The sequence below is a fragment of the Chenopodium quinoa genome, unplaced genomic scaffold, assembly GCF_001683475.1.
Source record: "Chenopodium quinoa cultivar QQ74 unplaced genomic scaffold, ASM168347v1, whole genome shotgun sequence".
In the NCBI taxonomy this organism is placed as follows: Eukaryota; Viridiplantae; Streptophyta; class Magnoliopsida; order Caryophyllales; family Amaranthaceae; genus Chenopodium; species Chenopodium quinoa.
Window position 1 is genome coordinate 1,578,111 of NW_018743697.1, and position 17,964 is coordinate 1,596,074.

General features: G+C 36.1%; 3 protein-coding genes and 1 non-coding gene across 5 annotated transcripts; 1 reads left to right on the forward strand and 3 right to left on the reverse strand.

Moving 5' to 3' along the window:
* Window positions 1-699: 699 nt before the first annotated feature.
* On the reverse strand, window positions 700-4,878 carry LOC110684100 (THO complex subunit 4B-like). Of its 2 annotated transcripts, none has more exons than XM_021860506.1 (5): window positions 4,498-4,878; window positions 4,220-4,348; window positions 3,479-3,547; window positions 3,210-3,391; window positions 700-1,541 (listed from the first exon to the last, which is right to left on the reverse strand). In XM_021860506.1, exons 1-5 carry the CDS (start codon window positions 4,699-4,701, stop codon window positions 1,367-1,369), a joined length of 759 nt encoding a protein of 252 aa, XP_021716198.1. In that variant the 5' UTR covers window positions 4,702-4,878; the 3' UTR covers window positions 700-1,366. The 2 variants fall into 2 exon arrangements, with proteins under 2 accessions (XP_021716198.1, XP_021716197.1); XM_021860505.1 differs by having other exon boundaries at window positions 4,220-4,369; window positions 4,498-4,875.
* A 99-nt stretch (window positions 4,879-4,977) lies between these two features.
* TRNAV-AAC lies at window positions 4,978-5,051 on the forward strand. Its single transcript has one exon. It is a non-coding gene; the product is annotated as a tRNA-Val (tRNA).
* Window positions 5,052-5,267: 216 nt separating this feature from the next.
* On the reverse strand, window positions 5,268-11,684 carry LOC110684101 (phosducin-like protein 3). Its single transcript, XM_021860507.1, has 7 exons — window positions 11,274-11,684; window positions 11,031-11,174; window positions 10,409-10,614; window positions 8,385-10,187; window positions 6,718-6,851; window positions 6,360-6,575; window positions 5,268-5,671 (listed from the first exon to the last, which is right to left on the reverse strand). The coding sequence occupies exons 1-4, from the start codon at window positions 11,513-11,515 to the stop codon at window positions 10,024-10,026; spliced, it is 756 nt and encodes a 251-aa protein (XP_021716199.1). The 5' UTR covers window positions 11,516-11,684; the 3' UTR covers window positions 5,268-5,671; window positions 6,360-6,575; window positions 6,718-6,851; window positions 8,385-10,023.
* A 3,782-nt stretch (window positions 11,685-15,466) lies between these two features.
* Window positions 15,467-16,190, reverse strand: LOC110684102 (histone H2B). Its single transcript, XM_021860509.1, has one exon. The coding sequence runs from the start codon at window positions 16,083-16,085 to the stop codon at window positions 15,639-15,641; it is 447 nt and encodes a 148-aa protein (XP_021716201.1). The 5' UTR covers window positions 16,086-16,190; the 3' UTR covers window positions 15,467-15,638.
* Between the last annotated feature and the right edge of the window lie 1,774 nt (window positions 16,191-17,964).

The window sequence follows — 17,964 nt, forward strand, 5'->3', positions numbered from 1 at the left end:
TAACATAATCATATTTCTTTTTTGTTAATAGCAGTTACTAAACTCTACATGATTGTTCTATATGTTAATCAACCAAATGCGTACACTTCATCTGTCAATTAAAGAGCAACCTTAGAGATGAACTTCCATCAAGTCGATCTCATTAGTAACACACTTAACGTAAAGACCCAGTTATCCAAACCCATTTTTGTAAGGGGGGCCAAAATAGTCTTATAAAGCACAGTAGACTTTCACTGTCCTTTGTTTACCAAGAAACATTTGCTAAGTTGCTATAAGAGGAACCAAATCTCGTCTACAGATCTCTGGCTTCTTCAGCTGCAAGAGACTACGACTCCACACCACACCCTTTGAGGATTTCAAACATAAAAAATCGAGAGAAATCCAAATTACCTTGTTGCAAATAACAACCACGTCACAACAGCCAGAATTGAGAGTAATATCATCAAGCAGCTATGCAAACAAGATCTATTACACACAATCCATGCACAGCAAATCAAGTCATCTGGCCACGTCAATCAGATACCATGTCATTTAGGCAGATTATCAACTGGTTTTAGCAGGTTGACATCACCAAACTTAGATTTGGAGCTTACCCACAGCTCCATCTCTATTCATAAGCAACAAGAATCAGCTGATATAAGATTCATAATTCGACTCTTCAAACTTCACTTTCCTGAAGACTCAAAGCCCAATGGCAGATTTCAAACATCTAAAAAAACCTGGCATTTATCAAGATCCTCCAGGGAAGATCTGGTATTTAATCTGAATAAGAACCCTTTTTACTGCCATGACAACAGGTCAGGCAAATAAGAAATTGATTTCCACAATAAGGTAACTAACATAACAATAGAAGACTTGTTAAAAAGTCAATTGCATAATCACTAGCTTAAGCACCAAAAGACAATTAAAAATAGCCAAATGAGCAAACAGAGGCCCTACCTCGTATCCAAGCTCAAATGCCAAGATAAAAAAACCAGAACTTCATCAACCGCATACTGACACTCTGAATGAGAAAAATCAAACTTCCATGATCTCGAGGGTCTGTCTATCCACATTGTATTCGAACAGCCAAAAAGATCCCACTTCGTTGCAAGGTATATGAAACAGTGAAAGTGCAAATAATCTATATCTGAATAATGACATACTAATAGCTGTTCATTAATTGGTATTTAACCCCCAACCATATGAAGTCTGGTACAAAGCCCAAGCTTTTGATACCAAGATCCAACTACTGGCCTCTATCTGCTTGCCTAAAATAAGATGTCGGTAGAATTAAACAAAACAGTTGAAACAGCCATCAAGGACACAGTGTTGCAAGAGTATAGGTTTAAGACCCAAGAGAAGACAAAGAAAACCCATATTTTGCTTAGTTAGTCTGCATTGCTTCTGAGTGATACTTGTCCAAGTCGGCATCCAGGTCATCTACAGATACTGATGCCTTTTCATCACGGCCTCTTCCCCTGCCACGTCCTCTGCCAGAACCGGAACCAGAACCACGGCCACCACGAATGCGTCCCATTGCACCACCTCTTCCTTGTCCACTGTGAGAATTTCAAAAATGGAAAGAAAAAAATATTATTTTTAAAAAAAAAATTGAATTATGACAACGTTATCCAAGAACAGGTAACTGACATATTAGTCTATCAGATACCAGTAAAATCCTATTAGAATAAGAAACAGCTCACAATATATTCAGGCAATAATAGAGTAGCAATATCATGTAGTATGTTGATGAGATGATATCTACTCCCTCTGTCAATTTTAAATCTTTACAATTGGAATTATATAGTGAGAGAAAAATGGTTAAAGCATAAAAATTAAAAGTGACGGAGGGAGTAACTTTTCAGGGCAATTCATGGTAATTAATTCATTTTGCTAGCAAAACTAGGGCTTGTTTGGTTTACATTCCTAGGAATTTTATCTTGTTTGTTCTAAATCAAAGGAACTTGAAGTTCCCATAACCAACAGGGGACCTGGAAATTTGTTTGCCATGATGCAAGTTCTAATTCCCATGATTTTCTACTACCTCCATTTTCATTTTATTGTTAACCAAAATTATAATCACACTATTGCAAATAAACTTCCAAATCAAGTTTTTAATTGCTGCTGTCCATCTCTTATTAATATTGATAATAAGCATTGTAAAGCTGATATATGAATATGATTATATGGAATTTAAAATGACATCATATAGCCCACTCATTAAAAACATGAACGAATTATCAATACCTAGATTTTTTTCGTTTAACGTTTAGTGGAAAGGTGATATCAATACCAAGACTCTTATTCATTACAAGCCAACTCATTAGTTCATTGCCAATTTTAAAATGAACGTATTTTAAAAATAAATAAAAAAAATAAAAAAAAAGATTTGACTGAGGTTTCTATCTATAATAACATTTGGACAAGAAAAACCCACAGGACACTACATTTATTATGAATAGCGCTATGCAAATTATCCAGTTATACCATAGTTAACTTTTCTCACAAATAAAAATTTAAAAAATATCACCAACACTTACTATACATGTATATGCATAGTTGCAAACAGCTTGGTATTCAATGACCATGACAGTCTCTACTAGTCTACTAGACTTAATTATTCCACTTCAATCTTCTTCCACAATATCAAGAGTAATAAGCCTCAAGTCTCAATTTAAAACAAATATTAGAATGGAAATAACAGCATTTACAGAGCATCCAGTCAGTCAATTAACCAACTTGATATTTTAGTCCTAGGGACACCACGCAATTCACTGAAACCATGAAATTGTAGATACAGATTCATTGTCAGCTTAATTATTATACACGATTATAATAGTTGCAGATGACATAAGTATTTCAGGATTAAACAAGATAAATAGCTCAATTATTGGACATTATCCCCCCCCCACCCCCCCCCCCCCACCCCCCACAACCCTGTTCAAAAGAAAAAGGGTCAGCAACAAGATACAATTTGTAAAAGTCCCAGCAACCTAGGTAGAGTACATTCCAAGAAGTCATTATGGTACACTTATTATTCAGACTGGAAGCAAGGAAGAGCAAAGAGTTACAAAGTACGAAGTATATAGACCAACAAAAATAACACAATGCATTGCTACACCACATATCAAATTAAGTGCATGATCTGACAAGAAAAAGGAAAAATATCTTCAACTGTTCAGATACCAAAAATAGGAACAAAGTATCAAAGTATAAGAAAAAAATACCTTCTAGGACCAGGTGGATTCCTAACAAGGCCATTAAAAACTGGAGGTAAAGCTCCCATAGCCGCAACATTTGTCCCCACGATCTCGATTTTCATTGGTTTACCATCAAGTTCTACGTTATTATACCTCTTGACAGCAGCCAGACCATCTCCTCTTCGTGAAAATACAACTTCAGCAGTTCCCTGATAAATAAAAACCCAGTCTAAACATCCACAGTACAAAACCGCACAAGACTCCTGGAAAAGAGGAGAAACAGAAAGCCTCAATACCTTCGATCTCCCACTCCTATCGTAATGAACAGCGTAACGTTTCAGGTCACCAACCTCAGAAAAGAGCTCCTGTTATCAATTATTCCAGAAAACATTAGGTTTGACACCATCCATTTCTTCAATCTATGATCAAAACATCTACGTATGATGGAATACAAACAACTAGGAAAAACCCAGTGGCAACCATGTTTTGTTTTAGAATTTAGATAGCAAAGAAGAAGAGAGGAAAGGAGGAAGGAAGGGGGAGAACGGTGAGCTCCATTTTCATATTTCGCTCTCCTCCCCCTCCCCCTCCCCTTCCTTCCCCCAATCCTTTATCCAAACAAAGGAGATTAATCCTCCACTTTTCTCATCCACCCCCCCCCCCTCCCTCTTTCCCTCCATTTCCTCTAATCCAAACACAGTGCAAAACTTGTATCCTAACCAAATATTGTAAATGAATTCTCCAGATATATAGGAATAACAAAGTGCCGGTAAAGTACGTACCAGTTCAAAATATATTAAAAAAACACACTTAAATATATATGATTTTTTTTAATTAGTTTATTAAAACCCACTATTTGACAGGCTTAAATAGCTCTAATATATGATAAACAAACAAATTTCCAAGCTAACCATAAATTTAACACTTAACGAACATCGAAACGGCCTAAAATTCCAATAGAAACAATATAGGGAGGAAATTGAAAACCCTAAGTTTAGAATAAAAATAATTTTTTTAAAAAAGCGAAAATTTAATACCTTGATGTCGTCATTAGAAACACCGTAATCCAAATTAGAGATATAAAGCTTAGTTCCAGTCTCAATTGAAGACGCTCCACCACCACCACCAACAACACCAATACCACCTTGATTACCAAACATATCATGCTGCCAAAAAGAATCAGGTGCCTGAGATAAATAAAACCAAATCACAAATTACTCAATCAAAAATTCAAAAAAATAAACAAACAAAAAAAATTGTGAAGATTTAAACGGCAAATAACAAGAAAACCCTAGGAGAGAGAAAAGATGAAAACCTTGGACATAGGCATAGAATAAGGGGTAGAACGATTGGCAACGCGATTATTAAATCTTCGAGAAGGTCCGGGGCCGGAATAACCTCTACCACCGCCTCCACCTCTGCCTCTACCGCCGCCGCCGCCGCCGCCACGGCCGGAAGAAGATTTGTTGATCTTGATGAGATCGTCGAGAGACATGTTTAACCGATTTTCCATAGCCATTGAAAGATGTGAAGATTTGAAGAAGAAGAAGAAGAAGAAGAAGAGAGAGAAAATTGAAGGGGGAAAAAATTGGGGAAAATACAGAGATCTAGGGTTGGCTCAAAAGGAGGATGAGAGAGATTAGGAGGATGATGGAGAAAAAAAGAAAAGGTAAAAATAACACTGTGTTTGTATGACTCGGAAAGTCGGAATAGGAATATACAGTAGATATTTTTTTGATTTGATAAAGATAAAATCGTTAACCAAGTTGAAATTTGTGAAAAATTGTGCAAAAATGGTGTCGTGGTGTAGTTGGTTATCACGTCAGTCTAACACACTGAAGGTCTCCGGTTCGAGTCCGGGCGACGCCATTTTATTATTTTTGTATTAGCACTAATACATCGGATCCTATCAGAACTTTGCGGTTAAGCTTGCTTGAGCGAGAGTAGTAATAGGATGTGTGACTCCTTGGAATAACTCGTTTGGAATTTCTTTTTTTTTAAATGATGGACGTAGAGGAAACCGTTTGAGTAATTAAGCAATTATAGGAAACCGTTTTGAGTAATTAAGCAAAGTCAACTCAAATATTACCTGAATCCAAGTTGTCAAATAGAAAGAAAAAAAAAATACATTGTATAATCACACATCTAAAACCAGACGGTTAAGGCCTTACAAGTATAATACATCGTGTAGTATATAAATCTCTATCTCTAAATGATCCTATCTGATTGTTGGTTGTAAGACAAGCCGAAGGATTTTAGAACAAAACCAGAACAAACCACAACAATGGGAGCAAATATGATTGGGATGAAAGCATCCAAGGAAGACCCCTTGACCATATGGGAAGGCAAGCACATACTCTTTCCAGGCAAATCCAGAGGAATCTTCACGTAGCCATGAACCTCGCATCCACGGGATTGCCATAAGAAGGCAAGCTCAGGGAAGAACGCAGCCACCGCTGCCACCATGACCAACACACTCGTCCACATCCCTGCACGGTAGAGCGTTCGACTGTCAGTAGCTAATCGATGATAAAATGAGCTCAAGGCTAATGAGAGGGACATCTTGATTGATGATAACAAATGTAAGATGAATTCAAAGATTCTACTTATCAGTTTGTTAAGGGGAAGAACAAGAAAGTTATAAAATTATTAATCAATAGAGAAGAGGAGGGCACACCATTACATTTCTAACATTGACTATTTCTTTTTAGAAATGGATACCTCACCTCAAGCATTATAGGGAATTAATTATATTAAATAGAGATTGTACAAGAGATTAAGATAGAGATTGAAATATTCAACTGTCGGGTGGTTACCCAACTAGTATGTCAGAATAAGAGTATGATCCAATCATCTACTCCAGTACAACATTCAGTTTATCATAAAAAGAATTACACTTTGTTTGGATAGGAAGAAATGGATGGAAAAGAAGAGAAGAGAAATGGAGGGGGGCAAAATCTCTTGTTTGGATAAAAGATTGGGGGAAGGAAGGGGAAGGAGAGGGAGGGATCCATTTTCCCTCTCTCTATAATAACCATAATCTCTCCAAAATTGGAGAGATTTGGAGGGAAAATGAAGCTCACCTCCCCCTCCCTTTCTTCTCCCTTCCCTTCCTCCATTTTCCCTCCCCTTCTTTTCCTTCCTTCTTTGCTATCCAAACAATGCATTAAGTCTTACCTGGGAATAAGAAGAATCAAGAAATGTATGCAGAACTTCTTGCCCGGTATCCAGGACTGAATTGACCCAGCTTTTGAGGCCTCAATATACCCCATTGGTACCATTGCATCCGACGTTCCATTCTCAAAGAGCTTCAAATCATTTTACCATTGCATCGCAGCAATACAAATGTTCTACGCCTCATACAATATTTGGGTTCAAAAACTATTGTTACACCTGCCAAAAGATAATCAAAGACCATGAGTATTTTTAGTCAAATCTCGCAGAATTTGCTTAAGATATGACGGCTGATAAATGAGTCATGATTTAATAGAGGGGATACATATATTTGATGGTGTATCTAACATAATCTAAAAACCTTTTGGAGGCAGCTTCATACGGCAAGTTTATTTCCGTGCTGCACTTCATTAGTCTGCATGATCACAAAAGAGCAACGAGAGTCCCTCACCTTTTTCCACATTGTCTCGCCTTCAAATCTTCAATAACCAATCCCTATAGTCCATGATCAATCAATTCATGCATCAAATCATCAAAGCACAACTTAAAACTCCAACAACAGACCTACTCACACTAACACATTAAGTTTCACCATTTTCTCTCATCAATTGCTGCAAACATAAACCTTGTTCCGAAGTATGTGCCATGGTCATAAAGCTACACTTTCTTGTCAAAGGGGATCCTTCAGCAATCAGTGATTAGACAATCCACAAGATAAAGCCAGGAATGGAGCCTATAACACATAGCCAGCCTCATTTAAGCTAGACAAGGTAATTCGTATTACTTGCTCACCCCCCCCCCCCTCTTCCCCCTCCACTCCCTTAGTACATTTTATTGCATTAAGATAAGATTATTTTGGTGAAACAAATGAACAATTTAAAATAAGTATTTATCCATCTCTTAGTCAGAATACATCAACACATTGAAAACACTGTTCAGGGATGTGCCCGAAATTAATATGTAAAACGATGTTTGAAATCTCCCCCCCCCCCCCCAAAAAAAAAAAAAAAAAAAAAACTCACACACACAAAAACATCCTTTTGATCATTGTTGTCACCCACATATATAACATGACAAATCCAAACAAGGCCTGTAGTTACATGTAGGACAAGCCACATGATGAAAGCACCAAACCAGAACAAGCCACAATGACGGGAGCCAATATGACAGGGATATAGACATGATAAGAAGGCCCTCTGACCACATGAGTAGGCAAGCACAAAATTGTTCCAGGCAAATCCAGTGGGACGCTCATATAGCCATGAACCCCACATCTATGGGACGCCCATAAAAAGGCAAACTCAGGGGAGAATATAGCCACAGCTGCCAGCAGAACCAACAATCCTGACCATAGTCCAAGACGGCAGAGTGATCGACCATAAATTGCTAATTGATGATAAAAACAAGCATATGAACAATGAAAATGACATCGAGAAATCAGGAATTCTGCTAATCAGTATGTTTAAAAGGGAGGATGAGAATATGAGGCTTTTGCATCAGCACTGGGGGGTGGAGAAAGAACACCCCAGGGGTCCTAAGAACTCCTCTTACATTGACTAATTTTGTGTAGTTACTGATATATGGTAATGGATAACCTCACCTCAAGCCTCACAAAACATTGACTTATTTTTTTATGAAACATGTGAGGTTAGAGGGAGAAAGTGGAGAAAATCATCTGTTGACTTGGCAACTTGCCAACAACTAATATTGCAATTTGGAGATATGAAAAGTACTATTATTGGATCCAATATGCTTAAAAGGGTATGAAAAAAAATCTATAATACATCATTCAGCTTATTTATTTTATATTTTTTTGATCATAAATCTGCTTCAGAAACAGTCATCAATACACTAAAAAAAATAGAGGACAGCTACTATAAATGTTTGGCAAATAAGTAGCAGTATCTTTAATAGTCTGCCATTTACGGCAAAAGTCATTCCAGAAAAGTTAAGCAAAAATCTTAAGAGTGTAGCAGGCAAGCTAGCAGTTACAACAAAACATTGAGAATCCAAAACGCAACAACATACCTGGTGACAATGATTAAACACTGCAAAGGCAGGCAGTAGACCAAAATGTCTTTCATTTCTGGTTTTCAGCTGCTGCCTGCAGACATCAACATCAATACCAGTCAGCCATTTACATGAGCAAAAGCCAACCCCATCTCAAAGCTATAAATGAATAACAGCTGAGGAGTAAACAAAGTATCTTACCTTAACGTGAATCAATGCATGAGAACATACTCATACAATAGGCAAGTATACTACGAGCATACGATGTCATCATCTTAAAGGACCAATCAAACTCTAAAATAACTAAGATTTTCAATGTAATGGACTGTTAATTCACCACATCAGAGACTTAAAGGGTACATTTCATTGAATCCGTTCTCCAACTCAACACAAGATTCCATGTCATCTCTTGATACCATCTATCAGTCTTCATAATTAATGGATGTTCCACAACTTAACTCTAATTCCACACCAGCAGAATTGACATTCATATAACAAGCCTTATTTCCAGCACGTTTAAAATCCAAATGACATTAATGCCCCTTCTTGACTTCAACATTCCAGGGGTTTCATCAGTCGTTATCCATTTCAGTACTCGAGCCAAATTGAGAAGTCAGTCAGACTGAAAATTAATGAATAGTCCATTAACCCAAAATCTTAGAACCCAGGGAAGGGGGAAGATTTCAAGAAGATTGCAATTTGAACCTTTTAAAGAGTATTATAGAAATGGCAATATCATCTTATATTGAAAATATCAACAACAACAACAAGTCAACAACAGGAACATAAGTTACACAATTTCAATAATTCAGACAGCTAAACCAAGTTATGACTCGCATATATTAACCAATGAACCTATGTTGATACGTCTGATTTCAAAGTGACTAACCTGATTAGGAGATATAGGATACAAAATATCATTAATTTTAATCTTCAGGAGATGGAAGCTCTTACCTTTAAAGTGTACCCCTGCCAAGTCCTCCAATCTCTGTATACATTTTGTAATAAAACTTTAGATGATTAACCCTGCAGTGACATGTCCATAACAATTGACCTATTTACACTTTACAGCATGTAACCTAAGGAGCAGCAGCTTCTTCCAATAGAACTTTAACTTCATCAAATGCGGCTCAAACTCACAAATCACGGTAACAGATAAGACTAGGAGACATGTATAGAAGCAAATTGAAGAAAAGGAAATCAAAGATTAACAAGGGGAGGGCATAAAGGGTATATTGTGATCAAACTTAGCCCAAGATATAATTTATGTAACACCTCGGATAAAACATATAGAAGAGGAGAAAGGAGAAACATAATTCAACAAGATAAACAAACACCAAAAAGTTTATAAAAGTACTATAAGAGATAAGGAGAACAGTGCATTTTTTTTAAGAAACATACAGCACGAAACAATCTACATAAGTGGGCTGGATTACAATACGTAAGTAAACTGATGTTAAGCTGCACTATAATCTAACACATAAAGCTTTTTTCACACAATATTCAATATTGGGAATCTGCTTAGAGTGCTGTAACTCAAATAAAGTAATTCATTCCCATAATCAAAATACCCTCAGTCCAAAAAATTAAAGGGAAAAAAAACTTGAAAAGAAGAGTCCAATTCCAAAAACTCCCGCTAATTCAGACCCTAGACCAGTTAATCACTTGAAGCACCATCATCCTCTGCATTTTCGCGCTCTGCAACAAACTTTTCAATGAGCCTCTTACTCTCCCCATCGAGAACAGATCTCCTGGTTGAATCACAGCTAGTCTGACCATCGTTAAGCACAGGATCCGAATGACAGAGAACAAGTGCGACACCTAAAGTACAAAAATAGAAATCAGTCATAAACAATAAAAACAGAAATCTGCCTTTCACTAACATAGTAACATATACCACTTGCCATTTAATTGTTTTTACTCATAAGTTGTTAGAAAATAACCAAGCAATCACTATTTCTACTGCCACCTTTCAAAAACTAACAACATAGTGCCATTATAGCAAAAACATCAACAAAAAGAATTCAGAAAGAAGATTATACCTTCAGGTGTGCATCGCCTTCCAAAATTGCTCAATCCCACATAGTTTGCTTTGACAGCACCATTATTGTATACCAACAGTGTGGGTAAATTACAATCAGGATAGTTAGGAATACAATCCGTAGATATTATCTTGACAAACTTCGTTGCTGGATATCTCCTAGCTAGCTCTTCCAAACATCCCATTAACATCTCACATGCTGCAAAGCTGCCAGTGTATTGAAATTTGAAACTTAAGTATATGACACAAAACCAAAGTCATAGCAACCAGCTATTAAACAAATATAACACGACATGCTACTGATGTCTGATAAAACTATGCATTAGCCCACGATCCAGCATTGTTAGTAAATTATGTCCAGAACAGCACCAAAAACGAGCTTTTCTTTGCAAATGGCACCGTCAATTTGGATACATCAATCATGACTTCATTAGTCAAGCAAAACAGTGACTTAATGATATACAGGATATACATATAGGTCCTGAGGTATCATTCAATCAATTAATTAATCATTCAAAATGCTATCAAAGGATATATTATATGAACATCACTTCAAATTGCACAATTGAATCATGAAGCAAAATTACACAGCAGAAAAGCAATTCCTTTTTTTGAAAACTCACCCTTCTTTGTAGAGAATAACAACAACCCAAATTTCCGGGGAAGCTTGAGACACCTCACGGATAAAATCCGACCCAGAAATTCGAATAATCGATCCGAATTTCGCAACTTTAGCAGCTTCCCTGATCTCAGATAACCTTTTCTTCCTGCAATTGAAATTTCCCACCATCATATTAACAATCAACAGAAATAAATCAAAGCAAAACCCTAAAAATGAAATCGAAATTGAAAGTAAAGTATGATACCTGTATTCTTCGAGGAATCGGTCATCATCAAGATCATCCTCGAGATCTTCAAGCTCATCATGGGTTTTTGAATCGATCCATGATTTGTCTTTGGGTTTGGAATCCTCGTCTTCGGCCGGAACAAATGGGGGCGGTTTGAACGCCGGCGGTTTTTCAGGGAGGTTTCCGAGCTTCCGTTGGATGTCGTCCCACTGTGTCGAAGTTCCTTCAACGTCCTTGTAAACGAAATGGTAATCCGCCATTGTTACTGTGTCACCGACCTTAACTCAGATCCCTTGATCTCTTATCCTTGAGTCTGCTTCAGAAATGTAATGGGATGGTTTATTCTTGAGTCACTTCTCTCTTTTTCTGTGTCTTAGTTTTGTTTTGTGGGATGTGTGTGAAAATTAGATTAAAATTAGATTAAAGCTTAAAGGGGTTTTGTGACCATTATAAATAAATTTTTGTGAGCATTATAAATGAATTTTAATTTATGTACAGAGTAAATTGAATTACTCATCAAAATATTATAAAAAAAAAGGAGATTAAATTAGATAGAAAACGCTCTTTTTAATTGATTTAATGAGCTTTGAGAGTCATAGTCTTATTAAAAGTATGTATTTGTTACCTTTTGGTGTATGTTTCAATAAATCATCAATAACCCTAGAAGATAAATCCGAATTGATATCAGTACCCCAAGAGCACGCTCAACCTTGGTGACGTGGCCGAACAATAAGAGAAAATTAGAAAATAAATAAATAAACATACATTTTTTCGGGTCCAAACATAAGAAAGGTTATCCAAACACCAATACACAACATCTTTCTCCATGACGCATACTTCTAAACATCATTCACCTTTGTTGTTTAGCCAACAAGCCAAATCGGATATAGTTTATCATCCCCCTCGCTGCCAGAGTTTTTTTGTATCATGACTCCTTAATCAGACTAAAACATGAATACACTTAACCATTCAAATCTACGACTCCAATTAATATCATTAATTTACATCCATGATTACCTACCACCAATTACAACTGCTTAACACCCATGAAATTTAAGGCCTACTATAGAATTGCCAAATTGGCAATACTTTTGAGACAGCACAACATTCTCATGAAATTCAACAAGCAGCAAATGTGCATCAATGCATCATGTTTTGCAACACTTCACAGACATGGATGGAGTGGTGAATGGTGTTTATATACACCATATCCCAGTATATCATGTCGTACTCCTTACTACATTCAAAACTTCCACCGAAAAAAGGTTTTCCAAACTCCTTTGTCTTCAGACCAACAAATGAAACCATATCAGAAGCAAACCTCTGCCATTATAAACTATTATGCAGAATAAGAAAAAGAAAAATAACTTAGTACTTGAAGTTTCTTTCTTCAAGTTCTTTGAATTCATCCCATCACTCAAATAAGCATCAACAACTCTACCCATAATAAATCCTAGCAGCTCTTCCATTACTGAATTTGTTAGAAAAGCAAAGTTCACTTCCCTCCTTGTAACTATCTTGCTCTAGCCTATTTCGGTTATTGTTAGCTGGTCCATGTTCCTGCTCTGACATTATCAGCTTCTTGTTCTATTTATATTCATCAAGACCATTGTCAAAACTCAGGACTCGCCAAAATGTTGTAAGCTCTAACTTTTCTAGTTTTCTACATAACCAAAGTGGAACTTTGGCTTTTTCCCAGGTTTCCAGCCTTCATTCTCCCTTAAACAATTACAACAGCAACTCTACCATTAAAAGCTGATGTCTATAATTCACACGCCCTATAAAATATAGTATCAGAATCAAGCAACCAGTTGGTGGAATTCCTCACACAAGCACATTACCGGTGCATGTTTGAACAAGCATCACCGGAGCACCCATACCCTTCACAATAATAGCTTCAAGGTTAAAAATGAATGGTGTTAAAGCTTTGTAAATTCTTGAAATGAGAAGGCACTTCAGAACCCCAAAAGGCCAAAACTAATTCATGAACTTTCAGACTTACGCGCATAATCACAAAATCCTACCAGAAAGCCCCTATGAAGGAAAATGTACTCCTTGGTCCTGGAAAATGATCTTTCCGCTCACACTGTAAATGTCCATCATACATCTATTCCCAAAGTTTTCAAGATAAAGAACTTGTAAAATGCACATCAACCGTCCTACTAAACACTGATAGTAGGCTAGTAGCTCAGCATCCATCTACTGAGTAGATGACTACTGCACTCCCACTATCCCACTTACATCATAACTACGAAATTTAAACTAACCTCAAGCAAGCATTTTCTCACTTGCAACCTTTACAATCCCAAAATAATCATCCAATCCAACCGACATCATTTCTCCAAGGACAATTCTCATTTATTTTTTCTTCCTCAAGTAAATACTCTTCATCCCTTGCCTGTATTCCCATTATTCATATAAAAGTGGTTTGGTCAGAATTACAGAACACCTATAATGGTTCTACTGTTACTATCCATTGTTTCTTCCTGCATGATACTCGATGATATATCCCCTAAGGTCTCACCTTATTCCCAACGCTTGTTTTTGGCTTATTCCCTTGTCACAGTGTTCACCCGTTAAAGTTGGATATACCAATTCATCATAACCCAACAATTAAGCTAAGGTTGAGGAAGGGTTGAAGTCTAGCTTTCTTTTTCCCGTGACAACATCAATGCCTATATCAGAATCCTAAATTTATCATTTGAGTGCATCAGTCACGAACTTAAACTGGCTTCTCATATCCCATTAAAGATTGAAAGGAATACTTCGTAATATACAATGAAGATCACGAGGTCAATATACCAAGAAATCAAAGTTTAAACCTCAATCTAAACAATGACAAAAACCAGCTAGCCACTCTAATTGCCTACTAAACCTCACTGTTGAGTACAGTCCGTGTTATGAAATAGGACCTTTTTTGGGACTTTGAATTTGATTGAGGAACGATGCAAAGCTAAATGAGAAAGCAATTAAAAATGAACAAAATAAAACACACAAGATTTATAGTGGTTCACTCAAAATGAGCTACATCCACTTTTGGGGAGATTGGAGCTTGTATTACTCTTCAATGAAGGAAGAATTACAATGGAGAAAGATGGTGTTCTTGGTGAACTAATTTAAGATCTAAGTCTCACTTGTGTTTCTCTCTCATACTCTCTACAATGAAAAACAAGAGTATATATAGTGCAAGATGAATCAACGGTTAAGATTACATCCCGAGCAAAATAAGAAGAAATCGCAGCGCTGGAACAGGGGCTCGAAGGTTCGACCGAACCTACTCTAGAAATGAAAAGAGCATCAGTTCTGCCTAAAGGTTTGACCGAACCTATTAAATGGTTCGGTCGAACTCCCCCTCTGCGGACAGCACTTCTTTAAACAGTCATAACTCCCTCGATTCTTAACCAAATCAAGCTTATGACCAGTCGTTGGAAAGATCTTGAGAAGAGCTATCACCTCCAACTTGAATCATCTCAATATCACTACTAGATCTTGAGATATGATCATTTTAAGTCAGCCTTTCCATGCTTCTTTGCTTAAAGCCCCAAACACCATAATACTAAAGCATATATCAACATGGAGCATTCGAGGCACACATATAACAGTCCGCCTTAGTTTTACTAGCAGTGAATGCATTCACATAACACACCTTGTACACAGTAACAAATAGCAAGAGAAACCGAACAATAAGATTAGCTAAATAGCTAGAATCAGCCACAGAGCATCATCACGAACTTTCAGAGTCCAGCGAAGCACAGATAAAGCAATAAGCTGAATAACTAGGTCCTAAGCATTCACCATATACAGACAACAATCTCATTCAAGAGAAGATTTCCCAACCATCAAAACATTACACTAAGCTTAAAATAAAGGGGATAACACACAAATAATATTGACATAAACTTCAAAAACAATCAGAATTTCAAACAGTTTTTAAATATTAGCGCATTTAAGCAGTTCCATATACATTCTAAAAACTGCAGAAATTAATTTGAATTTCAATTAACTCAAAACATATAACATGGTTACCAACTCATAGTATATAACACTTAAACTTGGATTCACAAATAATTTATCATCAGAAATATTCACCAATTTAACAGAAATTGAATTAAAAATAATCTCGAACTGATTTCGACAATTCGAATAAAAAGTACAGAGTTATTCTTGAAATTGAAAGACCAACAAAAAAAAAAAATCAAAGAACACAGAGATTTCACAAAAGGATTTCCATTAATTTGTAAGAGTAGATACATCATAACCAAGTCTATTCAAAAGACATAATACCACCATAATTCAGTTCCACATTTACCCAAATTTCAACAACCAAACCCTAAGTCCTACCGAACCAACCCACAATCAACAAAAACAACATTAAAACCAAATTTAAGAGCTAGTAAACTTGGTAACAGCCTTAGTACCCTCAGAAACAGCATGCTTAGCCAATTCACCAGGAAGAACAAGTCTAACAGCAGTCTGAATCTCCCGAGAAGTAATCGTCGGCTTCTTGTTGTAACGAGCGAGTCTAGCAGATTCCTGAGCAAGCTTCTCGAAGATATCATTGATGAAGCTGTTCATGATGCTCATTGCCTTGCTGGAAATTCCGATGTCAGGGTGAACCTGCTTGAGAACCTTGAAGATGTAGATCTTGTAGGTTTCGACGCTCTTCTTGTGACGCTTCTTCTTCTTGTCTCCGGCGGCTGCTCCGGCCTCCTTTGGAAGCTTCTTGCCGGCCTTTGGCTTCTTCTCTGCCGGAGCTTTCTCGGCGGCGGCGGCCTTCTTCTCCTCTGCGGGCTTCTTCTCGGCGGGCTTCTTCTCAGCTTTGGGCGCCATTGATGAGATGAGAGAGAAAACTTGAGAGTTTTTTTGGGGGTATGAAGTTTTGATTTGTGAATTAGAGAGAGAAAGAGAGATATTTGCGGTGAGATGAAGAAATGGTTTGAGATATGTATTTATAGGGAATAAAGGTTTGATGTTGTTGGAGGATGAGGGAAGGCATGGCTTTTGTAAATGCGTTGATTTTGTTTTGTTGTGAATATTGATCTAACGGGTGAAATTAAAAGGAAGTTAAGAAGAAGATGCTGTACGTGTTCAGAAGTTTTGAATACGTGGCGATGTTTGATTTGTTTATTAGCATTCCTTTGGATTGATGACATGGCTGTAAGGTAGATTTGGGCTCTTAATTTTTACTCCGTATTTGCTTGAAAGTTAAGCGGGAAGGATGTGGCGCCCCATTTTTAATTGTTTTTGCCTTAAAATTTTGAACTTTAACCCCCAAAAATCAAAATAAATTTGCACCATAGCCGCCATTCTTAATGAATACTATCCTTCAAAAAATTTTAAAAAAAAAAAAATGAATAATGAACACTCCATCAATATTTGGGCTAGTAACATATGTTCATATCTCTGACATTAATCAAATGTTCAAATATATGAAGTACTAAAATACAGTCAATTTAAAATTGTTTATAACAAAATACATAAGTAACATACAAACTAAAACATTGATTAAGGCCTTGTTCTCATCAAATTAATTTCAGTTCAACTACTAATTTGCTTCTCTCGTAAAATATTCATTTCAGTTCAATTCAACTCAGCTTTAATAAGTTTATTTCAGCTCATTTCAATCAATGAGAACATACCCTAAAATTAACTTGATCAAAACATCATAATTTTGAGTTAGCTACACGCCTACACCAGCTATATGAAAAGGCCAAATACAAATCTAGCATATCGACTAGAAGAAAATCAAAATAATGAGAAAGCCATACATTTAGAAACTTATCCTCTAACCTAACCATGAGGATTTAAATGGCATATTCCCAAGGGAGCATGACCTTCTCTTTCTTCCCATTCACCTTTGCCTCATTGGAGCCACCATCTACAACCTAACTTTGTTTTCCATTAACAAATCTTCAAATCGAACGTTGAAGAAAAAGAAATTTAAATTTGAATTCTAGAAATTTTAAATAGAAAAGGAGGAAATTAAAAATGGAAGAAAAAAGTTTATGTTGGGTAGTGAAGGATAATTGAGGTCGGAAGGTGTAATGTTTCAGGAAATTTGAATAATCAAGTTGAAGGAGATGGAAGGGAAAAAACCAAATTACTATAAAACAATGTAATTCTAAAGCGGATCAACTTAAAGTAGATGAACCTTATAATCATACTTATACAAAATTGATATTGAAGCCCTAATTTTCTTCCACTTCCTTTTTTAGGTGATAGATAGATTTTGACTTTTTAACATTATTTACCTGCTAATATCCATAAATAATTTTGTTTTTTTTGCTTACTTATTGATGAATAGATATATTTATCGCTTAAATCCATAAATAATTTTGTTTTTTTGCTTACTTATTGATGAATAGATATATTTATCGCTTAAATTAAGCGTGAAAAAAAAAAGAATGAATATATATACTATTTTTTTAACAAGAACAAATAAATATTATTTCGTAATGAATTGGCAATAGTTTATTTAATTAAGTGAATTAATAATACGGAGTAGAAAATTAGAATAGTTTCAATTAATATTTTATGAACCAGTTGCAACATGTTCCAATCTTGATTTTGTGAAAAAAGTTGCAACATGTGTGTTGATTTCAACTTTGAAACTTTTGATAGGGTATTATGCGATGCTTATTTTCCTTAAGCTTTTTAACTAAAATATTGCTTCATATGAGTAGCTTTTATCATAGGTGTATGCAAAATA

Bases quoted from the DNA above. Each gene is read 5' to 3' on its own strand.
- LOC110684100 (XM_021860505.1), bottom strand. From the start codon at position 4,701: ATGGCTATGGAAAATCGGTTAAACATGTCTCTCGACGATCTCATCAAG. The intron at 3,548-4,219 runs GTATTAAATTTT...AATTGATAACAG, and splicing joins TTTCTAATGACGACATCAAG to GAGCTCTTTTCTGAGGTTGG. The intron at 3,392-3,478 runs GTATTGAGGCTT...TTTATTTATCAG, and splicing joins ATAGGAGTGGGAGATCGAAG to GGAACTGCTGAAGTTGTATT.
- LOC110684101 (XM_021860507.1), bottom strand. From the start codon at position 11,515: ATGGCGGATTACCATTTCGTTTACAAGGACGTTGAAGGAACTTCGACA. The intron at 11,175-11,273 runs GTATCATACTTT...TTTCAATTGCAG, and splicing joins CGATTCCTCGAAGAATACAG to GAAGAAAAGGTTATCTGAGA. The intron at 10,188-10,408 runs GTATAATCTTCT...TTTGTACTTTAG, and splicing joins AAGGCGATGCACACCTGAAG to GTGTCGCACTTGTTCTCTGT.
- LOC110684102 (XM_021860509.1), bottom strand. From the start codon at position 16,085: ATGGCGCCCAAAGCTGAGAAGAAGCCCGCCGAGAAGAAGCCCGCAGAG.